The 20945-nt window shown below is 42.1% G+C and overlaps 2 protein-coding genes across 7 annotated transcripts; both read left to right on the plus strand.

Moving 5' to 3' along the window:
- Nucleotides 1-150: 150 nt before the first annotated feature.
- ssuh2rs1 (ssu-2 homolog, related sequence 1) lies at nt 151-6324 on the plus strand. 4 transcript variants are annotated; one of them, XM_035646166.2, is made up of 14 exons: nt 151-302; nt 389-432; nt 523-587; nt 1154-1267; nt 2538-2613; nt 2742-2871; nt 3033-3093; nt 3497-3618; nt 3724-3786; nt 3883-3965; nt 4061-4153; nt 4332-4437; nt 5308-5415; nt 5537-6324. In XM_035646166.2, exons 2-14 carry the CDS (start codon nt 410-412, stop codon nt 5678-5680), a joined length of 1188 nt encoding a protein of 395 aa, XP_035502059.1. In that variant the 5' UTR covers nt 151-302; nt 389-409; the 3' UTR covers nt 5681-6324. The 4 variants fall into 4 exon arrangements, with proteins under 4 accessions (XP_035502059.1, XP_035502061.1, XP_047186674.1 ...); XM_035646168.2 differs by adding an exon at nt 756-915 and having other exon boundaries at nt 164-432; XM_035646167.2 differs by having other exon boundaries at nt 166-315.
- Nucleotides 6325-6380: 56 nt separating this feature from the next.
- Nucleotides 6381-19998, plus strand: LOC118317455 (DDB1- and CUL4-associated factor 1). Of its 3 annotated transcripts, none has more exons than XM_035646160.2 (25): nt 6381-6559; nt 7918-8038; nt 8135-8211; nt 8303-8376; nt 8477-8590; nt 9149-9286; nt 9445-10041; nt 10439-10540; nt 10664-10822; nt 11136-11315; nt 11475-11684; nt 11852-12021; nt 12122-12246; nt 12634-12869; nt 13448-14523; nt 14610-14808; nt 15024-15106; nt 15570-15654; nt 15759-15992; nt 16410-16503; nt 16855-16959; nt 17165-17238; nt 17353-17448; nt 17554-17824; nt 18722-19998. In XM_035646160.2, exons 2-25 carry the CDS (start codon nt 7926-7928, stop codon nt 18775-18777), a joined length of 4668 nt encoding a protein of 1555 aa, XP_035502053.2. In that variant the 5' UTR covers nt 6381-6559; nt 7918-7925; the 3' UTR covers nt 18778-19998. The 3 variants fall into 3 exon arrangements, with proteins under 3 accessions (XP_035502053.2, XP_035502054.2, XP_035502055.2); XM_035646161.2 differs by lacking the exon at nt 6381-6559 and adding an exon at nt 6633-6958; XM_035646162.2 differs by lacking the exon at nt 6381-6559 and adding an exon at nt 6633-6875.
- Nucleotides 19999-20945: the final 947 nt, after the last annotated feature.

Here is a 20945-nt window from a genome sequence, read left to right on the forward strand (position 1 = left end):
TTGTTTCTTTTTTGAATGTTGTTTTAATGAATGTTACATTACGTCGGAAACCGCACACGTATCTGTACGCCCACTTTTCATTATTGTTTACAGCTCCTACAACGATTAATGCGCACTTCCTGGACAGACTGGGGGGATCTGGGCATATGATCGGGAGGGGGGGGGGGCTTCCGTCCGAGTGGGGGCATAAACTACATGACAGACTGTTGAACCTCAAGCTAAAACCAGGGACACCGAAATGGACTGAAGTTTTGTTTCCCTTTTAAGCCAGCTGACCGACATCTGCAGGGAACCAGGCTGGGGTGTGAAAAAAATGTGAATCTTTTTTTTGTTGTCGCATGATGATTGGTGGTGCACTGTCTGATCTGTTTTAATTTTGGTCTTGAAGTTGTTTTCCAGCGATTTTTAGATGGAGTATCAGCCCATTATGAGGTGAGTGTCCTCCGATCGCTCAGTGTTTTATACCAAAACTAATTGTTTTTCACCCACACTGCCTTCACTTTCGTTTCCCGTTACTTTCAGCCAGCAGAACAGCAACTACGGAATATCCAACCCCGGTTATACCCTGGCAGCGGGGGGGCGGCCAGGTGAGCCACACGGACGCATATGCGCTTTTACGCTGAGTGTTAAAAAAAACCAAAACCCCATTCGGTTACGACCCGTGTGTAGAGTCAAGTACCAGTGTTATAATCACACGGCTCCGTTGTAACGTAGTACGGAGCACGCCTCAGAGTGACGTCACTCCCGACCCGCAGGTAACTTGAGGCTTGTGTCAGCGCGGCGGCGGCTGGAGCTGCGCGTCTCATCGATCCAAGTCAGGTTTTCATTTGGGACCGAGCCATTGTCTGTGATGCTTTAGTGTACAACTGTTGCTGTGAAACCCTGTCAGAATGGATGTTAACACGGAGGGGCAGGGTAAGTCCCCCATTCACGACCAACGTGTCTTCCTGTGTTGTAATGTAGAGAAACGTGTTTGTTACTCGGGAGCCCGAGGAGTCAGCTGGATCGCCCCACAGAAAGAGCTCTGTGAAGTCGTACACTGTTTTATATCCGATGCTCGTTTGCGTAAAGCTGGAAATCTTTTGCCATTTTTGAAAGTCTACTGGTGTTAAACTGTGGTCACGACTGAACTGGTTCTTCTGGTTTGTTACAGCAATGTTCGCCCCACCCGCCGCTGCTGGTGCCGCTGCCGACGGCCCCAGCGCTCCTCCGGCCGGCGTGTTTGACAGCATGCCTGGCTACGAAGGAACACTGGCAGGAGGAGGAGGTAAAGTGCACCGCACCTACCTCTTTAAACGAGTGCAATTTTGGGGCTGATCAGACGCCACACTGATGATATTGCATGATGGATAAGAATCTAAACACTTAAAGTGCCTAACACTTGCACAGCACTGTACACAATCGTAAGTAAGTTAGTAAGTCGCCTTTATTTATATAGCACCTTTCACAGACACCAGTATAAAAGTGCCTCATAAGGATAAAACATGATTCAATTCAATACAATTCAATTTTCATAGCACCAAATCTTTACACATTTTATCTCAAGGCACTTTACCTTGTAAGGTCGCGACCTCACAAGATTACAGTGAAACCCAACAGTTCCCAACAATGAGCAAGCAACTTGGTGACGCATGGAGAGAAAAAACTCCCTTTTAATTCAAGATTCAAGATTCAAGAAGAAAACTTTATTTATCCCCAGGGGGTTATTAAGGTAAGGCACATAGAGCAGACAAACAATGACAAAAACAAAAAACAGAAATGACTAAGAATAAATAGATACATTTGTATGAACAGAATAAATAAAAATAAATAAATAAATAAATGAATGAAGAAATGAAGAAAGAAATAAATAAATAAATAGCAACAAATATGTGCCAAGAATGTACACGTTACACAAAGTGCAAATGGGCAATGATGTAGATAGATACATATATACATACGGAGGGCAAATGTGACCAAATATTGTTGGCAAGTTCACAGCAAAGTCCCCGTTTATATGGAGTGGTATGTGCAAGTTGTGTGGGCATGGGGGGCAGTATGAGAATTCCCTTTTCAACACACTCTTAGAAGAGATGTGTTAAAATATGACACACAAAAATGTGTTGTTACACATTGAACACACTGCGTGTGGATTTCTACCTAACAGTAAAGAAATCTTTAGCAGAAGTTATCCTAATATGACAGCTCTGCCGCATATTCTACATTTACAAATCTTACAATGGCCACGATTATGTCAAATTTGTTAAATCAACTATGATTGTTACTGAAGTTGTAGTAAACATTGGTTTTGTACTGGTTATATGCATGTATTTCTAATGTCTTACTCTCCTTGTGTTTGTGGATTTTCAGTTATATACCCCTGGCAAATTACAACTTCAATAAAGTTAAATGAACACCTCCCTGACAGTATCTGTCAAAGCCTATTACCTAGTAAAGTTGTCACTAAGTGTATACTGTAGGAATTGAAAGATCTGTGAATGACATGCTTGCAGGATAATTCAATGAAACAGTGCAAAAAACTTTGATATCTGCTGTAGGTGGATTTCTGCCCCCTCCCATGCCCGCTTGCCCAGTTGTCCCTCCTGAGCCTGGACCTGAACAACCACATTGGAAGTAAGGCTCAAACTATTCCCTCTCTTTCAACATGATCACTAAACATTTTCCATGATGTGGTTTAAGAATGAAAAGCAAGCTCAGTGCTTTGGGGGGTATGATAAGTATCACTCTTTCACTCTTGGCAGTATCCCTTCTATAACTGAAGACACTGCTCGGGAGGCGTTAGTGCTGTTCGCCTCCAGCAAGTGTTGCTACAGTTCAGCACCGGCAAAGGATGGCCTGATCACCAACATGGAGGCTTTCAATACATACAGGGTAAGAGGGGGTCTAATCATGTGCGTGTTTGGAAAATCACCAGAATGAAAATCAATAAAATTGTTAATTTGAATAGTAGTTTTGGTTAATAAGCAAAAAAAATGTCTGTAGATTGTTTAATTTTTTAACGCTTGTTTTTCACACACCCTTCTTTGTTTTAGTACCGCCTGGAAACCTTCACTGAAACAAGATCTACAGAGTGGAGTCACGAGCCATATAAGGGTACTTTACTGTCACTTTGTGCATCTTCTGCTCAGGATCTCTAACTAACTAAAATACTTTTTTATATAGTTTTCTTTTCAGTTACTTGTTCTGATGATAAAATGCCAGAAAACAGTGAAGTAAGCGCTTAGAATTTCCCTGAGCTCACAGCAATATCTTCACATTACATTTTTCAAAACACAAAGATTAATAATTTGCAATACAGAACAAACAAAAGCATCCAAATCCTGGTGTTTGAGAAGCTTGAACCAGCAGATGTTGTTACTTAAACAATCTATAATCAAAACAGTTGGTGATTTTATTGATCGAATTGTCAATAAATTGTTTGAATATTCCCGCTGTCAGTCAGCCATTTTTTGTGACTCCTCAGTGATGGTCTGATATGTTGCTTCATTTGGATCAGGTCAGCCAGTGGATGCCTTCGCCCAACCACCTCCAGGGCCTTGGGATATTCCAGCTAAAATCCCGAGTTTTTTTCTGGATGACAAACAGACTATCAAGGTTCCCTACACATCATCTATGAAGGTAAACTATAACAATACTGCATGGAACAATATGTCCGGGGAAGAAGAAAGAAATCCTCGAATTATGTTTCAAGAATTTTCCTGATGAGTACCATTTAATCTACAGAGCTGCCACATTTGTTTGGGAATGGGGCGAAAACCTTGCAAAGACTGTGCCGGCGCTGGTAATGTAAGTAATTTCCACAGACTACACTGAAAAGATTACATGAAGTCCTTCAGTGAGATATTCACATGATCATATGATTTATTTTCTTGGTCCTGTCAGAAAGTTTGTTGGGTGTGCAATGGATCTGGTTTCCGCCACGGAGATGATCGATGCCACCAATGCAATGGAAGAGGAAGGGACAAGTAAGCATTGACCCAAGATTTCTAATTTATAAACATTACAGTTTGTGCTTTTCCCTCAAATATACTGTTAATTATTAAACATTATTCTGTTTCAGCTGCAGCCACTGTCATGGGCAAGGATCAAAACAATGTGACGTGTGTCAGGGAAAACAGCAGCTTCTGGTTTACATCAACCTCACTGTGAAATGGTACGGTTTCCTTATCATGGTTTATCTGTGATGAGTGCCCGACATAATTAAAGCGGTGAAAGTCTTTGTTAATGATCTGGAGGTCATCAAAATTAATGGTTACTTAATTTTTTTAAATTACCGTTAAACAGTTCTAAAATTCAACTGGATGTCTTCTATTTTACGTGTGTGCTTTCAGGACCAACAACTGTGACAGTTATGTTGTTGAACAATTGAGCGGACTGCAGGTGAACAACCTCAGCACAGTGTCTGGCAAGGAGCTTTTCAGAGACTCTCAGTACATGGTAAAAGATTATTTCTTACTTTCCCAGGAGGAAAAAAATATATGTGGTTAGAATGTAAACTCAAAACAAACAAATTGTTCCCTGACTTGTTGAACTCTTGTGATAACCACTCATGCTTATTAGTGGAACAAATGTCCCCAGTTTACCTGCATCTATGCATCTTCAATATACTCAGCTGATGTGTTTCAGTAAGGTTCTAATCAATACAGCAAATCGATTGTGTATTAGGCTCTCTGCACTGTGAAGAAATGGGTGGACCACATAAAAGCACTGTGGCTCAACACATCCTGTGTGACACTGATGGAGGCTGAACGCTGCTCCTGCTTATGTGCTGCTTTCATTCTGTAGCCTGTGTACTGTCATTGGTGTGAGGACTAATACTGCTCCTATATTCAAAGGGTCATACCTGTGCACCATTGCACTTCTCACAATCAACCATAAATAAATCTTAATTTAAATAGATGGTGATCATAGACTGTATATAAAAATGGAAGTTGTCACCGCGTCCGGAGAGTGAAGCAAATTTCGGGAATTGCCTAGAATCTGTATTTTTTTGAATGACCAGCAGAGGACGACTGCACTGGTTGCAAAAAGAAGTCTGTCTCTTTAGAAGTCTATGAGAAAATGACCCTACTTCCTAGTTGATTTATAACATCAGCAAACCTTTTCCTAATAAGTTTATGGCCGCAATCCCTAGGTTCAAGTCTTCTTCAATACAGCAAGGTGTTCATTTTTTAATTTATGGTCCCATTTAGATACTGTGTGATTGATTAGTCAGCTAGTACTGTCCAATGGGTTCAGGTCACTGGTGTAGGTGGACCTTGATGGTAATTCAGCACTTTTTCATATCTTTCTGATCACCCTGTGCAGGTATACCCAGTGATGGGCTTCCCAGACCCTGCAGTGGTGAATAATGCACAGCGCCTGGTCAATGAACACCAGGGCAAGTACTCCCAGACATCACGCATTCTACAGCAGGTATTTACAATATTTTGATATAATATAAACTCATTTGTTTGGATTGGATGATACTTGTGATCAAACCCCAATTTTGTCTGTGTCTAACATATTTGCTCATATTTGCTTTCTTTGTTTGCAGCGTCAAACCATAGAGCTGATCCCTGTAACCAAGGTGACCTACTTGTGGAAAGGGAAATCAAACATATACTTTGTTTACGGAAATGAATTCAAAGTGAATGCAGATAACTATCCCGCTACCTGTTGCTGCTGTACTGTAATGTGATTGCAGTGGCTGCGTATGAAGTTGCTTACCTTCCAAACCAGTGGACATCTGATTATGTTACTGACACATCAGTTCTACTGCATAATGGAGCATTCCCTGCCATGTCGGCAGTAATGACATTGTTTAAGTTTGTCATTAAACAGATTAAACGCAGCGGCATTTAACCATGAAGCTCCTACAAAGCAGTAGAACCGCTGTTGCTTCTTGAATAAGCAGTCTTAAAGGCTACACAGAAAGTCGATTTACTCGTGACAAACTATCACAACATAACTAAGAAAGTCATATTGTTATGGGCAATTTGTATGCATGCATGCATCTTAGAAAAAAAAGGTTACTGGTAGTAATTCAAGTTAATCTGAACCACATTCCCTGATATCCGAACCTTATTATTCTTCTATGACATCAGTGATATTTTATTATAGTCAGAATAACCAGCTATTTCATACAAAATATATTTTTTGTTGCACCTCTATTTTATGTTATCAAATTAACATTTCATCCTGACCCGTTCGCTTTTAAGGTAACTTTAATTATTTTTGATACGAATGTTAATTTTGTATTAAATGTGTATGATCACGCACTATTAAACATTTGTAATCGCTTTGCAATGATTCAGCCATTGGAATAAACGTTCTTTCACATCACTGTCATGTCGTCATTAAAAGTGGACGGTCGCTCGTCCGGTGACGTGGAGAACGTGTTCGCCATAATGATAATAAACCGTGAACACAAAGCTACAATAAAGCAAATGAGGCTTTGGCTGTGACACAGCGATCGACACGGCGACACCGAGGAGCAATCCAGGTCGGACTATTGTCGGTGGACGCAAAGTCTGGGGGAATTGGGTGGAACCGGAGAAGAGCGGAGCGGAGCAACGAGGTTAGCATGCTAGCTTGACGTAGCCAGGTCTACCTGTGATGTTGCTAGCTAACACCTCGGTGCCATGCTTTCGTGCACATACATGTTTCATTGGGCTCGAATCTCACGTCACAAGAGGCGCATGTCCAGGCAGCGCAGGCTTGATGCGGACGGTGGCACCAGAGTCGAAAAGAGTGAGCTTGAAGAGTGTCGCTAGCGAGCCGTGTATGTTAGCTTCCGTGTTTAGCCGGGGCTAGACGGTCGGGCTAGACCAAACATCGCAACAGGCAGTGTTTTGAGTTTCCTGCTTCCTGGTGCAGCAAGTATCCACTGTACAGTAAGTGACTGCGGGGACAACAGGACAAGTGTTGGAGCTGAGGACGTTGCTCCCAAATAAATCAGAAGAAGCTGATGGGGAAGTTGAGTCTACGCACTAACTTGGATATTGACAGTTTGGCTTGTTTGACAGTTGCAGTCCCAGGAGGGCTGCTGCACCTGCCCACTCGTGTTCGTGAAGCTGTGGAGCAAATCTCTCTCTTTGTTCTCTCGATCATAGATAGTTTTATGTTATGTGTCTTTTTATTGTGACTTTTTATGAATTTTATGACTTTTTATAAATCGCAACGTATGATAAAGTATCAATCATTGGTGGCATACAACGAATAACATTTTTACACAACCACTGTACTTACACATTTAATGTGATTGTACTTTTTTTAATATTTCGTTTCACATTATACTTCTACACCACTACAATTCAGAGGAAATATTGTACTTTTTTACTCGACTACATTTTTCTGACAGTTTGTTTTTGTGTGTGCATACATAATATATAAATAGATTATAAAAGATGATGCTTTGTTATGAATTGAAACTGCTCAGGAGTACTGACTGAACACAGCTGAATATTAATAAGTTGATTGAGTGTTGATCAACAGAACATTAATTGATGAGTATTTTGAAAATCATTTGATTTCATGCATGCAATAATGTTAAACACTTCCTGGTTCCAACCTCTCAAATGTGATTATTTGCTGCTTTTCCTTTTAATGACAATTCATAATATAATTTAATTGTTAAAATGATTTTGAGGTTTCAACAATTGGTTTTACAAAACAAGCATTATTACAATTTTTATTAGGTTTGCTCAGCACTGATTGAGTAATAACAATCGAAATACATATCAAATTATATCATCAACAATAAGTTGCCATTTTTGGCATTTTAATTTTTAATTTTATACTTTTTATACTATTTTCCTGATTAAACTTAAATACTTCTATTTGAGCAACATAATTAAAACACAACTTTTAGTTAATGTAGTAATTTTAAAGTTTAATTTTACTTTAAACGGAATGAACCTGTATGTCATCTCACAGGCAACGCTATGGCATCAGCATCTGCCAGTGTAGACTCCAAGGCAGAGCTGACTGCTCTACTGGAACAGTGGGAGAGGGACCAACAAGGCAGCACACAGGAGCTGGTTCACATCCTCACAAAGTAAGGAGTTATGCTTCTTGTTAATGTGATGTCACAGCAATAAGTCGAGGATGGCCATAAAGACTGTTGAATGTGTTAATTTGCTGGAACTTTCAGAATCTCTGAGCTTGTTGAGAAGGAGACAGAGGAGTACCACAAAGCGGACCCAGATCCTTTTGATGATCGACATCCTGGTACTTAAAAAGAAAACAAAACACATAACGGCCACAATACAGGAAATTTCAATGTGGTGCATGTTTTTGACATTTCCATCTTGGCCACTAGGGAGAGCTGATCCAGAATGCGTGTTAGGACACTTGCTCAAGATCCTGTTCAAGAATGATGACTTCATGAACGCAGTAAGAATGAACTGTGACTTGTTGTACAACATATATGTCCATTTTTAATGTCTGACTTTGAAAGGGATTTGAAAATGTTTTTAATTTCTTCCCAATGTAGCTGGTGAACAGCTATGTGATGACCAGCAGAGAATTCCCCCTCAACGCTGCAGCTTGTCGCCTGCTTCAGAACATCATGCCTGGACTAGAGACAGCAGTGGTCTTTCAAGAAAAGGTACATTATTCCTGACATCATTATGATAGAAGAGCCTTTATTTTCTCCATACAATGTGTTACCTGTAATATTCTTTTAGTTCAACATCACAAACATCACAACAAAAATAAAGGGTTAAGTGTGAATGAAGAATTCTCAGAGAGGCAGATCTTTCTTCGGCTTTCTTAGATATTAAAAAAGAATGAGTAGTGGTAGATGTTATTGGCCAAGATGCCCTGGTAGTTTTTGCTAAGAGAAAAAAAAATATTGTAGCATTAAGTAAAGAGCTTAAAGGCACATCATCATTGAGCCCCTGAAATTCAGATAACCATAGGCGGCAACAATTGACATTTTTGTTTGTGGATTCACAGTCCAGCAAAGTTAGTTATACTTTGACCACCATTCTGTCAATGGCCTTGTGAACATAGACATAAACTTAAAACTACTCTTGTCAAATTTTGTTGAAGCCATCATACATATTGTATTTAAAACGTTCAGGGTTTTTTCGCTTATTAGGGAAACTGTACATTTTCTTGCTTTATATGCAATTCACCATCCTCCTGCGTTTGTGTGTCTCAGGAGGGTATTGTTGAGAGGCTGTTTAAGTGGGCCCAGGAGGCAGAACAGCCCCTCAGAATCTATGCTACAGGCTTGTTGGCCGGCGCCATGGAGAACCAGGACATTGCAGCCAACTACAGGGAGGAGAACTCTGTTTTGGTTAGTAGGGGAATCTGCTGTGGCAAATGTCAGTTATTTATATTAACAAATAATGTAAAAGTACATATTAGTGGTCAAGGTTTTACAACCGCCAATAAAGTAAGTGATGTGAAGTAACAACTGTCAATTCATTTTTTGTTTATGTATTCCTTTTATAGGTGCCTTTGATGCTGCATCGCTTACGTGAGCTTCAGGATAAAGATGCTGAAAACAAAAGGGAAATCAAACGACCCAGCCCAAGGAAGACTTGGAGTGAGCCTTTGCTTCCTTTAGATGAGGAGACTGTTGACGGAGGCTTTGAAGAGAAGTGCTTCACGTCGGGCAAAAATGGAGAAGAAAGGGAGGGGGCGGGGCCAGAGGAGGGTGGCGAAATACCCTTTTCGGCCATTGAGCCTGAAAACGAGCTCTCATTCCATCTCAACTCCCCTCATAAGACCAGCAGCCGTGCCAACTCCGCTGTGAAAACCATGATGAAGCCCATGTCTGCCCCAGGTTTACTGATACACCAAGGCGTTGCTGATGGCAGCAGTTACCTAAAAAGGAAGGCAGAGAGGGAGAGTGGCAGGACCCTAAAACAGAAGCTAAATTTCTCTTTGCCAGAGCCAGAGAGGAACTTCAGTGAGCTTTCCAACAGCAGCTGGTCCGAGATGAGCCCCTGGGTGATTGGCAACAACTATCATCTGTACCCTCTAACCCCAGAGATCGAGCAGAGGCTCATTCTGCAGTATCTCACTCCTCTGGGGGAGTATCAGGAGGTGGGTCCATTACCATTAGCCTGGGGAGTGTAGAGAGCATGTACAGCAGCATCAATTAATCAATCAATTGGTCTGTAAACATTGTTTCACAACTATTTTGATAAGCAATTGATCCCGGTTTTTTTTTGTGCGTGTTTTTGGTTGCTTCTCAGATGTGAGGATACAAGGCTTTTCTCTGTTATATATTTTAGTAAACGGAATATCTTTTGGTTTGATGTCACAAACTTACCAGCAGATGTCAGTCTTTCTTAATTATGATTAAAGAAATGATTCTGTTGTACAGCAAATGTTAGTAGCAGGTCTTGTTTTAGTGGAACCATGTATTCTAGCAATTAGCGGTTTTAGGAGTTTCTTAGTAAATGAAATTGACATTGCTGATGTGTTCTCCTGTCTGCAGCTGCTGGCAGTGTTCATGCAGATGGGAGCTCGTGAGCTACTCATGCATTATATGGATCTAAAGCAGACCAATGATGTGCAGCTCACCTTTGAGGCCCTCAAGGTAAACAGTCTCTCATGTAACCACACACACACACACACACACACACACACACACACACACACACACAAAAACACAAGGTGAAGCTCTTTGGACTTATCTCTCTACTACCCCCCCCTCTCTCAGTACCTGGCCTCTTTGTTGCTGCACAAGAAGTTTGCTGCAGAGTTTGTGGCTCACGGAGGAGTCCAGAAGTTGCTGGAAATCCCTAGGCCATCTATGGCTGCCACCGGAGTGTCTCTGTGTCTCTACTACCTTGCCTATAACCAGGACGCCATGGAGAGGGTGCAGAACAGACACACACTACTCAAATACACTGAGAAATATCAGGAATATTATGTGTATTTGTAATGTGCCAACCAGGTTCTTCTTGCAACAATATGCAAGAGACAGATGTATTAAGTGTTTGTATCAGGCAAAGCTTGTCAAAACACAGTATGTATCTTTTAGATAACTATACAGATTATCATAGTATATTAATTCCAAAAATCCACCTGTCTTTTATATTGCGGTATTTAATGAAAAAGTGGATACTTTTATCACCTGGATCTAGAAGCAGTTCACATTTGTATTCATCGCTGTACCCTCTCCTCTCAAGGTGTGCATGTTGCCCCACTCGATCCTGTCAGATGTTGTTGGTTACACGCTGTGGCTGCTGGAATGCTCACACGCGTCGGGCTGCTGCCACGCCACCATGTTCTTTTCCATCTCCTTTTCTTTCCGTGCCGTCCTGGAGCTTTTCGACAAGCAGGACGGGCTCCGGCGACTTGTCAATCTGGTAGGTACAAACCAGCATCCAGCTGCACGGGACCCTAACTATGTGCATCATTCATATAACATACTGTATATTTCAAGAGCAGATCAACTGAGGAGTCAGTGTAATATAAAAAACAAATGCTCTTTGTGTACTAATATATGAAATTAACTGACTCTCCAGATTAGCACACTGGAGATCCTGAACCCTGAGGACCAGGGAGCGCTGCTGAGCGATGATGAGATTTTCTCCAGCAGGCAGACGGCCAAGCACACCTGCATGGCCCTGCGCAGGTACTTTGAGGCCCATCTGGCAATCAAGGTGGAGCAGGTGAAGCAGTCTCTGCAGCGCACAGAGGGCGGTGCCCCCATTCACTCTCAGCCATACTACAAGGTAAACAGAGGACAAACAATATCTGAGACCGACATTACTGGATAATGTTTACACTTTAAAATGTGTTATTCAGATATAATGTGAAGTTGCTCTGTTTAATGCTTAAGTTGTTGAAAAAGAAACACATTTCCTGTAGTGATCCTTTGTGTTCCTGTCTTGTGTCCCAGGCGGTCAGCTATACCCGTGACCAGGTGGTGGAAATGATGGAGTTTCTGATAGAGTACGGACCGCTGCGGCTTTACTGGGAACCAGCAGAGGTCTTCCACAAGCTGTCATGTGTTCAACTCCTCCTGCAGCTCATCTCCATTGCCTGCGACTGGAGGACCTACTATGGCAGGTATTGACAAGACAGTTATCCTCTGCATTGTCAAATACTTCCACACAAAGATTTTGTGATTTGTAATATTGTGATGATTATTATCTTCATCTCCCTGTAGGAGTGATACAGTTCGTTATGCCCTCGACATCCTGAGTATCCTCACAGTTGTTCCAAAGACCCAGCTGCTGTTGTCTGAGGCTGTTGCTGTGCTTGATGAGGGAGGATCCACTGTTTCCACTGTTGGTAGGTGTTTTCATGACGTGTTTGATTTGAAACTGTGTAAAACAACATTTATACAGTGTCAATAAAAGCAGGATGGCATGCAGAATGATGTGTTCGCAGTAGTTATTGTAAAAGTGTCTGCTGTACATAAGTTCATTACACCATTAGGATATTTCTGGCATGGTGTGAATGTTAAGTTGAGTATTTGACAACTTTTTTGGGAATATAGCACAATAGATATAGAAATAGTATTACCCTCCACAGAATGTAATAAAATGCAGTAGCTTTGTTTTCTCATTTTTGTTAAGTTGATAAAACCTGTGCCCATCTCTGCTGAGAGATGGCACAACTCCCAAGTTTTATTTTCTGCATGGTTTTTCGTCTAATTTTGGGATATATTCTTTTCAGGAATGAGTATAGTCCTGGCAGTGGCAGAGGGAGAGGTATTTGTGAATGATGCCGAGATTCAGAAGTCAGCTCTGCAGGTTGCCATCAACTGCGTCTGTGCTCCAGACAAACGCATGTCCAGCATTGGCAAGTTCATTGCAGGCACCCCACGCCGCCGCCTGCCCCAGCAGACCAAAGCCAGCGAGAGTGTGCTCACCAAGATGTGGAATGTGGTGCAGTCCAACAATGGCATCAAGGTAGAGTTAACTTATACCAGGCACCCAGAACAAGGGGAGATTTTTCTATGGCTGTATTCTTTACAGCACTTTACAAGTTGTGCCACTGTGCAAAAGAGATTGACATTGACCCACAAGCACACACTATAAGATGCTTTGCAAGCTGCTGACTTGCACATCAGGTCATGAATGTGATGCTGTAAATCCGACATTTTAGGAAACTAACCATTGGCTCCAACAACACTCTGACCTAGTGATGTAAACATAAACCCAGTGACAAACACAAGAAACATGTCATTAAGGGTTTTTTTGTTTTCTAAATCATTTTTCCACAAACATTAATTGTCATTTTTAGACGCATAGGATCCACTTTGTCATTGGCATCTTGGATAGCAGTATCTCATTTGCACTTTTCCTAGGATAACATTTGTCCACCTCTCATGATGGGTGCCACCATTGGGTCAATGTATTTATTAAATAGCCTCCAAATTAGCCTTCCAAATGGTAAAAAATAAATAAATAAATAAAAACAATTTGCAAACATGCCGCAAGTTCTGTCTGCCATTGTTTTTAACCTACATTCTGTGTCTGTCCTGCAGGTCCTGCTGTCCCTGCTGACGGTGAAGATGCCCATTACAGATGCAGATCAGATCCGAGCTCTAGCCTGCAAGGCTCTGGTGGGTCTGTCCCGCTCCACCTCCGTCAGACAGATTATCAGCAAGCTGCCTTTGTTCAGCAGCGGACACATCCAGCAGCTCATGAAGGAGCCTGTGCTCCAGGACAAACGCAGTGAACATGTCAAGTTCTGTAAGTTTGCAGCTGAGCTGATAGAAAGGATCTCTGGGAAACCGCTGCTGATCGGTACGGACGTGTCACTGGCGTGGCTGCAGAGGGCCAGTGTGGTCGCCCAGTCCAGGATCTCCTTCCCTGAGAAAGAGCTGCTGTTGCTTATTAGGAACCACCTTGTGGCCAAAGGCCTACACGACACGGCCTCCACACTCACCAAAGAGGCAGATCTTCCGATGGCATGTCTGTCTCTCACATCACTTTCAACTGCTGCTTTCCCCTCTGTTGCTCCTCCTCCACCTGCCACTCCCGTTGCTACTCTCCCCCGAACACCACGGCTGGCCAACGGTGTCGTCTCAAGACTCGCAAACCATCCTTCTCACTCATCAACCCCTGGGTCCAGCCATCCACAAACACGTCCCTCCACATCACAACCTACTGGGTCTTCTTCTGCCACTCTCCCCTCAACGTCTGTCCCCCACTGTAGCAATGGATCCCCCCTGATCGGCCGAATCGTTTTCTCCCGTGAGAGGCAAACAGCCTGCGCTGCGGTGAGCTGCAAGAAATCTCGGGTACTCAGGCAGAAGTCGGACCATGGGGCCTTCAGCCAGAGTCCAGCCATGAAGAAGCAGTTTGACAGGCACTTGCCTTCGCCCCCTGCGTTAGACAGCATTATCACAGAGTACCTGAGGGAGCAGCACGCACGCTGTAAGAACCCTGTCGCCACATGCCCGCCTTTCTCTCTCTTTACGCCCCACCAGTGCCCCGAGCCCAAACAGAGACGCCAAGCACCCATTAACTTTACATCCCGACACACACGGAGAGTCATATATCCCAAATATGGAGGAGTAGATGGGGGATGCTTTGACAGACATCTCATCTTCAGCAGGTAGGTTTCCAATTCTCTCTTGGCTTTGACGTTTCCTCCACATATATTTCTTTTCTTCTATATTCTTTATTTTCTGTTTTGTCCAGGTTCCGTCCCATCTCAGTGTTCAGGGAGGCTGAAGAGGACGAGAGTGGATTCATGTGTTGTGCCTTCTCAGCTCGTGAACGGTTCCTGATGCTCGGGACCTGCACGGGGCAGCTCAAACTGTACAATGTGTTTACAGGCCAGGAGGAAGCCAGCTACAGCTGTCACAGTTCAGCCATCACTCACCTCGAGCCCTCACGGGTCAGTGGGGGAAATCTACCAATACATCAACTCTTTAAGATCATGTCTAGTTGTTTTGGCTACTGTATGTGATATAACCTGTGAGATAAGTTTTCACCTACTTTAAAATGTGTTTTGCTTAACACTGCTCTACTTGGATGTTTCTTGTTTTCAGTGGGAAATGTGTTTTTGTATGTCAAGGGAGGATATTTAATCATCATGAATTGTTTTTTCAGGATGGCTCTCTGCTCTTAACGTCAGCCTCTTGGAGTTACCCCCTGTCTGCACTGTGGGGCATGAAATCAGTGTTCATCATGAAGTAAGTGATGTCTTGAATAAAATATTTCTTATTTAAGAATAATGAAATATTTAGACTCTGAAATTGCCAGAAAGCACATGCCACAGGACTGTTCTCTGACCACAGACTTATCGATCAACAGTTTAGTTCGGAACTTGTCAGTGATTTCACCGGCAACATGTATGTGGTCTTCACTGCTCAATGGTAAAGCAGCTTTTTTTATGCTGTCAAAAGAGGGAGCTGCCAAAGGAGATGACATGCTTTTTAATTATGCAAGCTAACAGCCTGAGGGCTGCAGTCTTCAGTTCATGGAACACAAGCACTTGTCTTTATTCATCCACACAGTTTAACCAAAGCAAAACCTGGACTCTCCCGACTGAGCGAAATTGTTCTACGATATCTTTAAGCAATCATGAAATTTAAACTATTCAGATGTTCTACTCACTCGGATTAAAGGTTGAAATGTTGCTCTCCTTGTCTCCAGGCATTCCTTTCTGGGTGACCACTATGTGGAGTTCAGTAAGCTTTCACAAGATCGTGTCATCGGAACGAAGGAACATATAGCACGAGTACGTGTGTCAGCATTTTGCAAACATTACAGTATGAATTATTGAATGCAGAATGAGTTGAAATGAAATGGTGAATGCTCAAGTGCAGCTCTTTCCTTTGCCAGATTTACGACATCCAGACGGGACAGGTAACTCTGACTCTCAACAACCCAGACCTGGCTAACAACTACAAGAGGAACTGTGCCACCTTCAACCCCACAGATGACCTGGTGCTGAACGACGGCGTGCTGTGGGATGTGCGCACGGCTCAGGCCATCCACAAGTTTGACAAGTTCAACATGAACATCAGCGGTGTGTTCCATCCCAACAGCCTGGAAGTCATCATAAACACGGAAATTGTATCCTTGACAAGTATAGTTGGAGGCATACAGGACATCTTTTGCCCTGGGGAGTAAATTGAAGCCCAAATTAGTCCCTTATCTCTTCATAAAATGTATGTTTAAGTCGGCTAAACATACGGTTTACAGCTGCCGTTTGTTGGTTTAATTTATTGCTAAATAAACTGCTAAAGCTAACGGCTAAAAGTGATTTCAGTCAGGAAGTGCTTGTAAAAAAAAAAAAGAACACTTGTATCAGTGGTTTAATTTGTTGTCTCTTCAATTATGGGATGACTATTGAGCATTTTATTTCACTCCTAAACATTAAATATGTATTGCACTAAGAATTGATTTTTCTACCCCGGGGGTGGTTTTAATCACTTTGTAATTAAACGTGCAGCCTATTTAGTTGATACAAATGCTTAACTTGAGTTTCAGTGGGATCTGCGTACCTTCCACCTACTCCACACAGTCCCTGCGCTGGACCAGTGCAGAATAGTCTTCAACAACAACGGCACGGTCATCTATGGAGGTAACTACAGAAGCCACTGCATGATGGGAAATGTAGAGCATTTGGCATAAAGCCTACAGGTCACTCCACAGGAGGTGCAAATGTGTTTTGGTGGAAAACTGGTAATAATGAAGCAAAGTGAGCATGTGTGTATTTGGAGAGAGGCGTAATGATGGTCGCCTTTAAGCCTGATACCACGGTCACTCTGAACCATATGGGCAGAAGGATCAGCGTTGGACGGGCAAAAGACAGAACCAGCTGGTTCAGGCCACCTCACGGGGAGAGGAATGGCTCTGAACATATAACGACTGCGTGCATCTCTCAGGAGCCAGAACCCCGGGTAACGCAGATTTTCTTTTCTTTCTGTGGCAGCAATGTTGCAAGCTGATGATGAGGACGACATGATGGAGATGCAGATGAAAAGCCCATTTGGTTCGTCGTTCAGGACCTTTAATGCCACAGACTACAAACCAATCGGTAAGGCTTCTGCCCTCACCTCACTTTAATAGATTTTTCATGGTAAGTCTGTAATGATGATTTGGTGTTGTTCTTGAAAACTTTTTATATTATACACTGTAGTAGTTGGTAATCCTGTTTTCTATTTACTTTCATATTTTATTTTGCCATTTGCACTGTAATGTTTCCAGAAATACCAATGACACGTTCTTTGTTCTCCTCTCAGCCACTATTGACGTCAAGAGGAATATATTTGACCTTTGCACAGACACAAAAGACTGCTACCTAGCTGTGATTGAGGTAAATTCTTATCAGCTGGCTTTAAAATGCAATAACATTTTTTTTTGCTATTTGTAATAAGTTTGTTATCATTTCTGTAAATATATGAGATAATATAATATCTTTTTCTCATAGAATCAAGACTCTGTGAACACGGACACCGTGTGCAGGCTGTATGAAGTTGGCCGGCAGAGACTTGCAGAGGAAGAGGAGGAGGATGAGGAGGATCAGGTCCGTACTTTGTTGTTTTATCTTTGTTGAAGTTCAGCAGCCTCTTTGGTTCCTTTATGACGGAAATGAGTTGTTGTTGACCTTCCGTTGTTACCTTTGCATTAGGAGGATGACGATCAGGAGGAAGACGACGACGATGACGAGGACTCAGATGACGACGTCGACACAGACCCCCTTATCGCTGAGCTGGAGAACGAGAACGGTGGGGAAGATGAGGACGACGAAGAGGATGATGGGAACGATGAATTCTCTCCCTCTGATGAGGAGGTGGCTCGTCTTCTCGAAGAGGATGTTGATGCTGGGGATGATGACGATGATGACGACAATGACGAAGATGACTCTGATAATGACGATGTTGATCTGGATGGCGACAATGGTGAGTAGTCCTTCAAGTGAAATGAATGTAGGGAGCCCATCGATTCTTAACGAAAAGTTAACTTGTCTTTAGATGAAATCTTTTCTCCCTTCTCCAGTTATTCTTTGTTTTGTTCAATTTTCAATTGTTCCAGTTGTTGCGCTTTGTTTGTGCATAATCAAGTTAGCTTCATCTCAACGCTTTTTTCAGTTTTTCAAAGACAGTGGTTAAACTGTATCTGCAGGTGTTTTCAAAGCAACATGTTCTCAAACCCAAACCTTCAAAAATACAAGTTTATTACAGTAAGATAGTTTATGACTAGTTTTGAGGGTTAATCCTACATGTGAAGTCATTTTCACACACGAGTGACTTCTTCTCTTCGAGGGATTATGGTTTTAGGGTCTTGAAAAATCCTTAGAACCTATTGGTCCTATTATCGCCTTTTGATTTTCATAATCATGAGTGAAATATACTATGCTGTAAATATTCTAAAAAACATAGCAATGTAAAATGGGTACCCTTGTAAAGAAAAATATTTGGATGTTTAAACACACATTTATGGATTGCACTTGCATCATTTTATTTAAATGGATTTCAACAATTGATTGATTTTAAACTGAAATAAGTTTATAAAGAAAATATTTTTTTTCTTTTCAAAAATGTACAAATCATTCATCAAAAAATCCCCTTTGCTGGATTAGATTTAACAGGGTTAAACCTGATAGGAGCGTGTTAGCCTGGATGAGTTTAGCTTGCTTGACCAGCGGAGCCCTGGCCTCTGCCCCAGGGTCACATTATACCACAGCTGGTTTGTTTGTTCCTTTTTGGCAGTTTTCCTCCTCACCCTTTGAACTCTGCAGCACCACACCTCCGTATACCTACATTTTTTAAGCCTGTATTTGTCTCTTGCACAAACAGACAGCTCGGACAACTCAGACCTCGAGGATGATATCATCTTATCCCTGAATGAGTGAGGAGCCTCCGGCACCTGGGACCCAACATTGTCAAGTCCTCTGCAAGAAAAGAGGAGAAATTCAGCCGATAAGGTGGGAAATAAATTGGAGCACTGCCAGTTTGAACCAGTAAGTGTCTGCACACTTTGGGAGTGACGGGGCCGACGGACTTAATGGTTGGCAAAAATGATTGTATATGATATAGTTTTATACAGCAAAAGTGGGCTCGATGATCGAAAAGGCCAGTGTGTCGATGCAGTGGAGAAAAGTTTCCTATTTTACCACATTACCAGCTCTTTAATGAGCCTTTTCATTTGTTATTGATTCCCTCACTTAGTGAACCTCTGTCTGGCCACAGGTTAGTCTTTTGTGGGGGGAAACGACTTACATTGCAGACTGTGGGTCTGCATTTGGGGATACAATGCCTTCTCAAGCTTGTACTTTACCGGTCCACCTGGAATAACCACAAAAACTTACTTAGTATTGCATTAGGCAGCTAATTGAATGCACAAACGTGTTGCCGATGGCTCATCGAGAGTCAAAACCGGCATTCAGTTTTTACCATAAACCAATGAACAAAATGCCACACACAGCAGTGCCAATTGTGAACTTCCTCTCCCGACTTCATTACCTAAATAGAGAAAAGAAATCGTCTCGGTGCTCTTGAATCTCTGAAGACACCGTAACAAAACAAACTACTACATCTGCTCACTGTCCGCACGTACACAGCCATACACAGGCTTCTGCAGCGTCCTGCCATTGTGCTATTTCACTCACCTTTATTGAGCCACGCATTTGAGTTCAGTGGATATTGATAGTGGCCTGAGGTCCAGTGAATGATATTTCTTATGTTAAAAAAGACACTGAGGATTCAGTGACTCAGTGACTTTGGTTCAAGACTGATAATATGATAAGCTTCATTCATTGGATCTTGCTCAATCTTCAAAGACCGTAAAACATTGGAAAACAGGGAGACAACAGCAAAAGTCACGTGTGTTTCCTCTGAAAGACTGATGGGAAGTGTCACACTCTCAACATTGTGAAAACAGGTGCCTGCAGCACTTGCACACTTTTTGAAAGCAGTGCAAACATTTCAAGACTTTTGTCACTGTTTTGACTTGTATTCATTTGACCTGTTTTCTTTTCCATAGGGACACTTTTACGTTGAGTTTCTTGAGACAATTGATGTACATCTTGTATGTATCTAAAGTATTTTTACTATAAATAAAGCTTCAAAATTAATTTGGTGTGCTTCTTTAATGAAGTGTGAACGGTGCTTGCAGCCAGGAGACGGTTGATAAGCTCTTTCAGCTGGGATGTCTGAACATTTGTGGCTTTTTAAAAGAGGGAAAGCACAAACACCTTGTAACTGGTGCCAATAAACACAAAACTGATCATTATATCATATATAAATACTTACTTAAGTTACTATAGATATACATATTTACATACATCATGAACATATATACATGTGTATATGTATATATCATTTAAACAACAAAATGGAACATTGTGCGTTTCTGTCTTTTGTGTACAAGATAAGTTTTTACAAAACTTTATTCCAGGCATTTGCATTGGTAAAGTTAGTGTGCAGTGAGATGAGATAACGGTTTTCCATGCTGCTTTCAAGTGGAGGAAATCATGCAGGAAATGGTGCTAAGAGACAACCTGCGTGGGAAAAACTACATTTGTATTAAATATGATATATTCTACGTTCGCGTTTCCATACATTGATATTAATGCACAGGCCTCTTGATTGCTGAATTGTGCGTGTGTGTGTGTGTGTGTGTGTGTGTGTGTGTGTGTGTGTGTGTGTGTGTGTGTGTGTGTGTGTGTGTGTGTGTGTGTGTGTGTGTGTGTGTGTGTGTGTGTGTGTGTGTGTGTGTGTGTGTGTGTGTGTGTGTGTGTGTGTGTGTGTGTGTGTGTGTGTGAGGCATGAAACGTATGATCCAGGGGAGTGTATGTAAAGAGAGAAGGATGTGTGCGTTTGTGTGAAGGACGGTGATGGATGAGATGGTGGGACATGATTCTTATTACCTCCTCAGCCGGCTCCTGTTTGTCTGCTGGCTGTTGCAGCTCTCACTGTATAAGTCAATCCCTGTTTGCAGTGGACCAGTGTCTCATCCTCATGGTGCTGCTGCATCAGAGTAGTAGCTAAATGAAGCCACAGCCCTTTCAAAAGAACATTA

The sequence above is a fragment of the Scophthalmus maximus genome, chromosome 3 (genome assembly GCF_022379125.1).
Source record: "Scophthalmus maximus strain ysfricsl-2021 chromosome 3, ASM2237912v1, whole genome shotgun sequence".
In the NCBI taxonomy this organism is placed as follows: Eukaryota; Metazoa; Chordata; class Actinopteri; order Pleuronectiformes; family Scophthalmidae; genus Scophthalmus; species Scophthalmus maximus.

Coding starts and splice junctions, on each gene's coding strand:
- ssuh2rs1 (XM_035646166.2), top strand. CDS start 410: ATGGAGTATCAGCCCATTATGAG. Junction 3,787..3,882: donor ACTGTGCCGGCGCTGGTAAT/GTAAGTAATTTC, acceptor TGGTCCTGTCAG/AAAGTTTGTTGGGTGTGCAA. Junction 4,438..5,307: donor TCAGAGACTCTCAGTACATG/GTAAAAGATTAT, acceptor CACCCTGTGCAG/GTATACCCAGTGATGGGCTT.
- LOC118317455 (XM_035646160.2), top strand. CDS start 7,926: ATGGCATCAGCATCTGCCAGTGTAGACTCCAAGGCAGAGCTGACTGCT. Junction 10,541..10,663: donor TCACCTTTGAGGCCCTCAAG/GTAAACAGTCTC, acceptor CCCCTCTCTCAG/TACCTGGCCTCTTTGTTGCT. Junction 11,316..11,474: donor TCCGGCGACTTGTCAATCTG/GTAGGTACAAAC, acceptor CTGACTCTCCAG/ATTAGCACACTGGAGATCCT.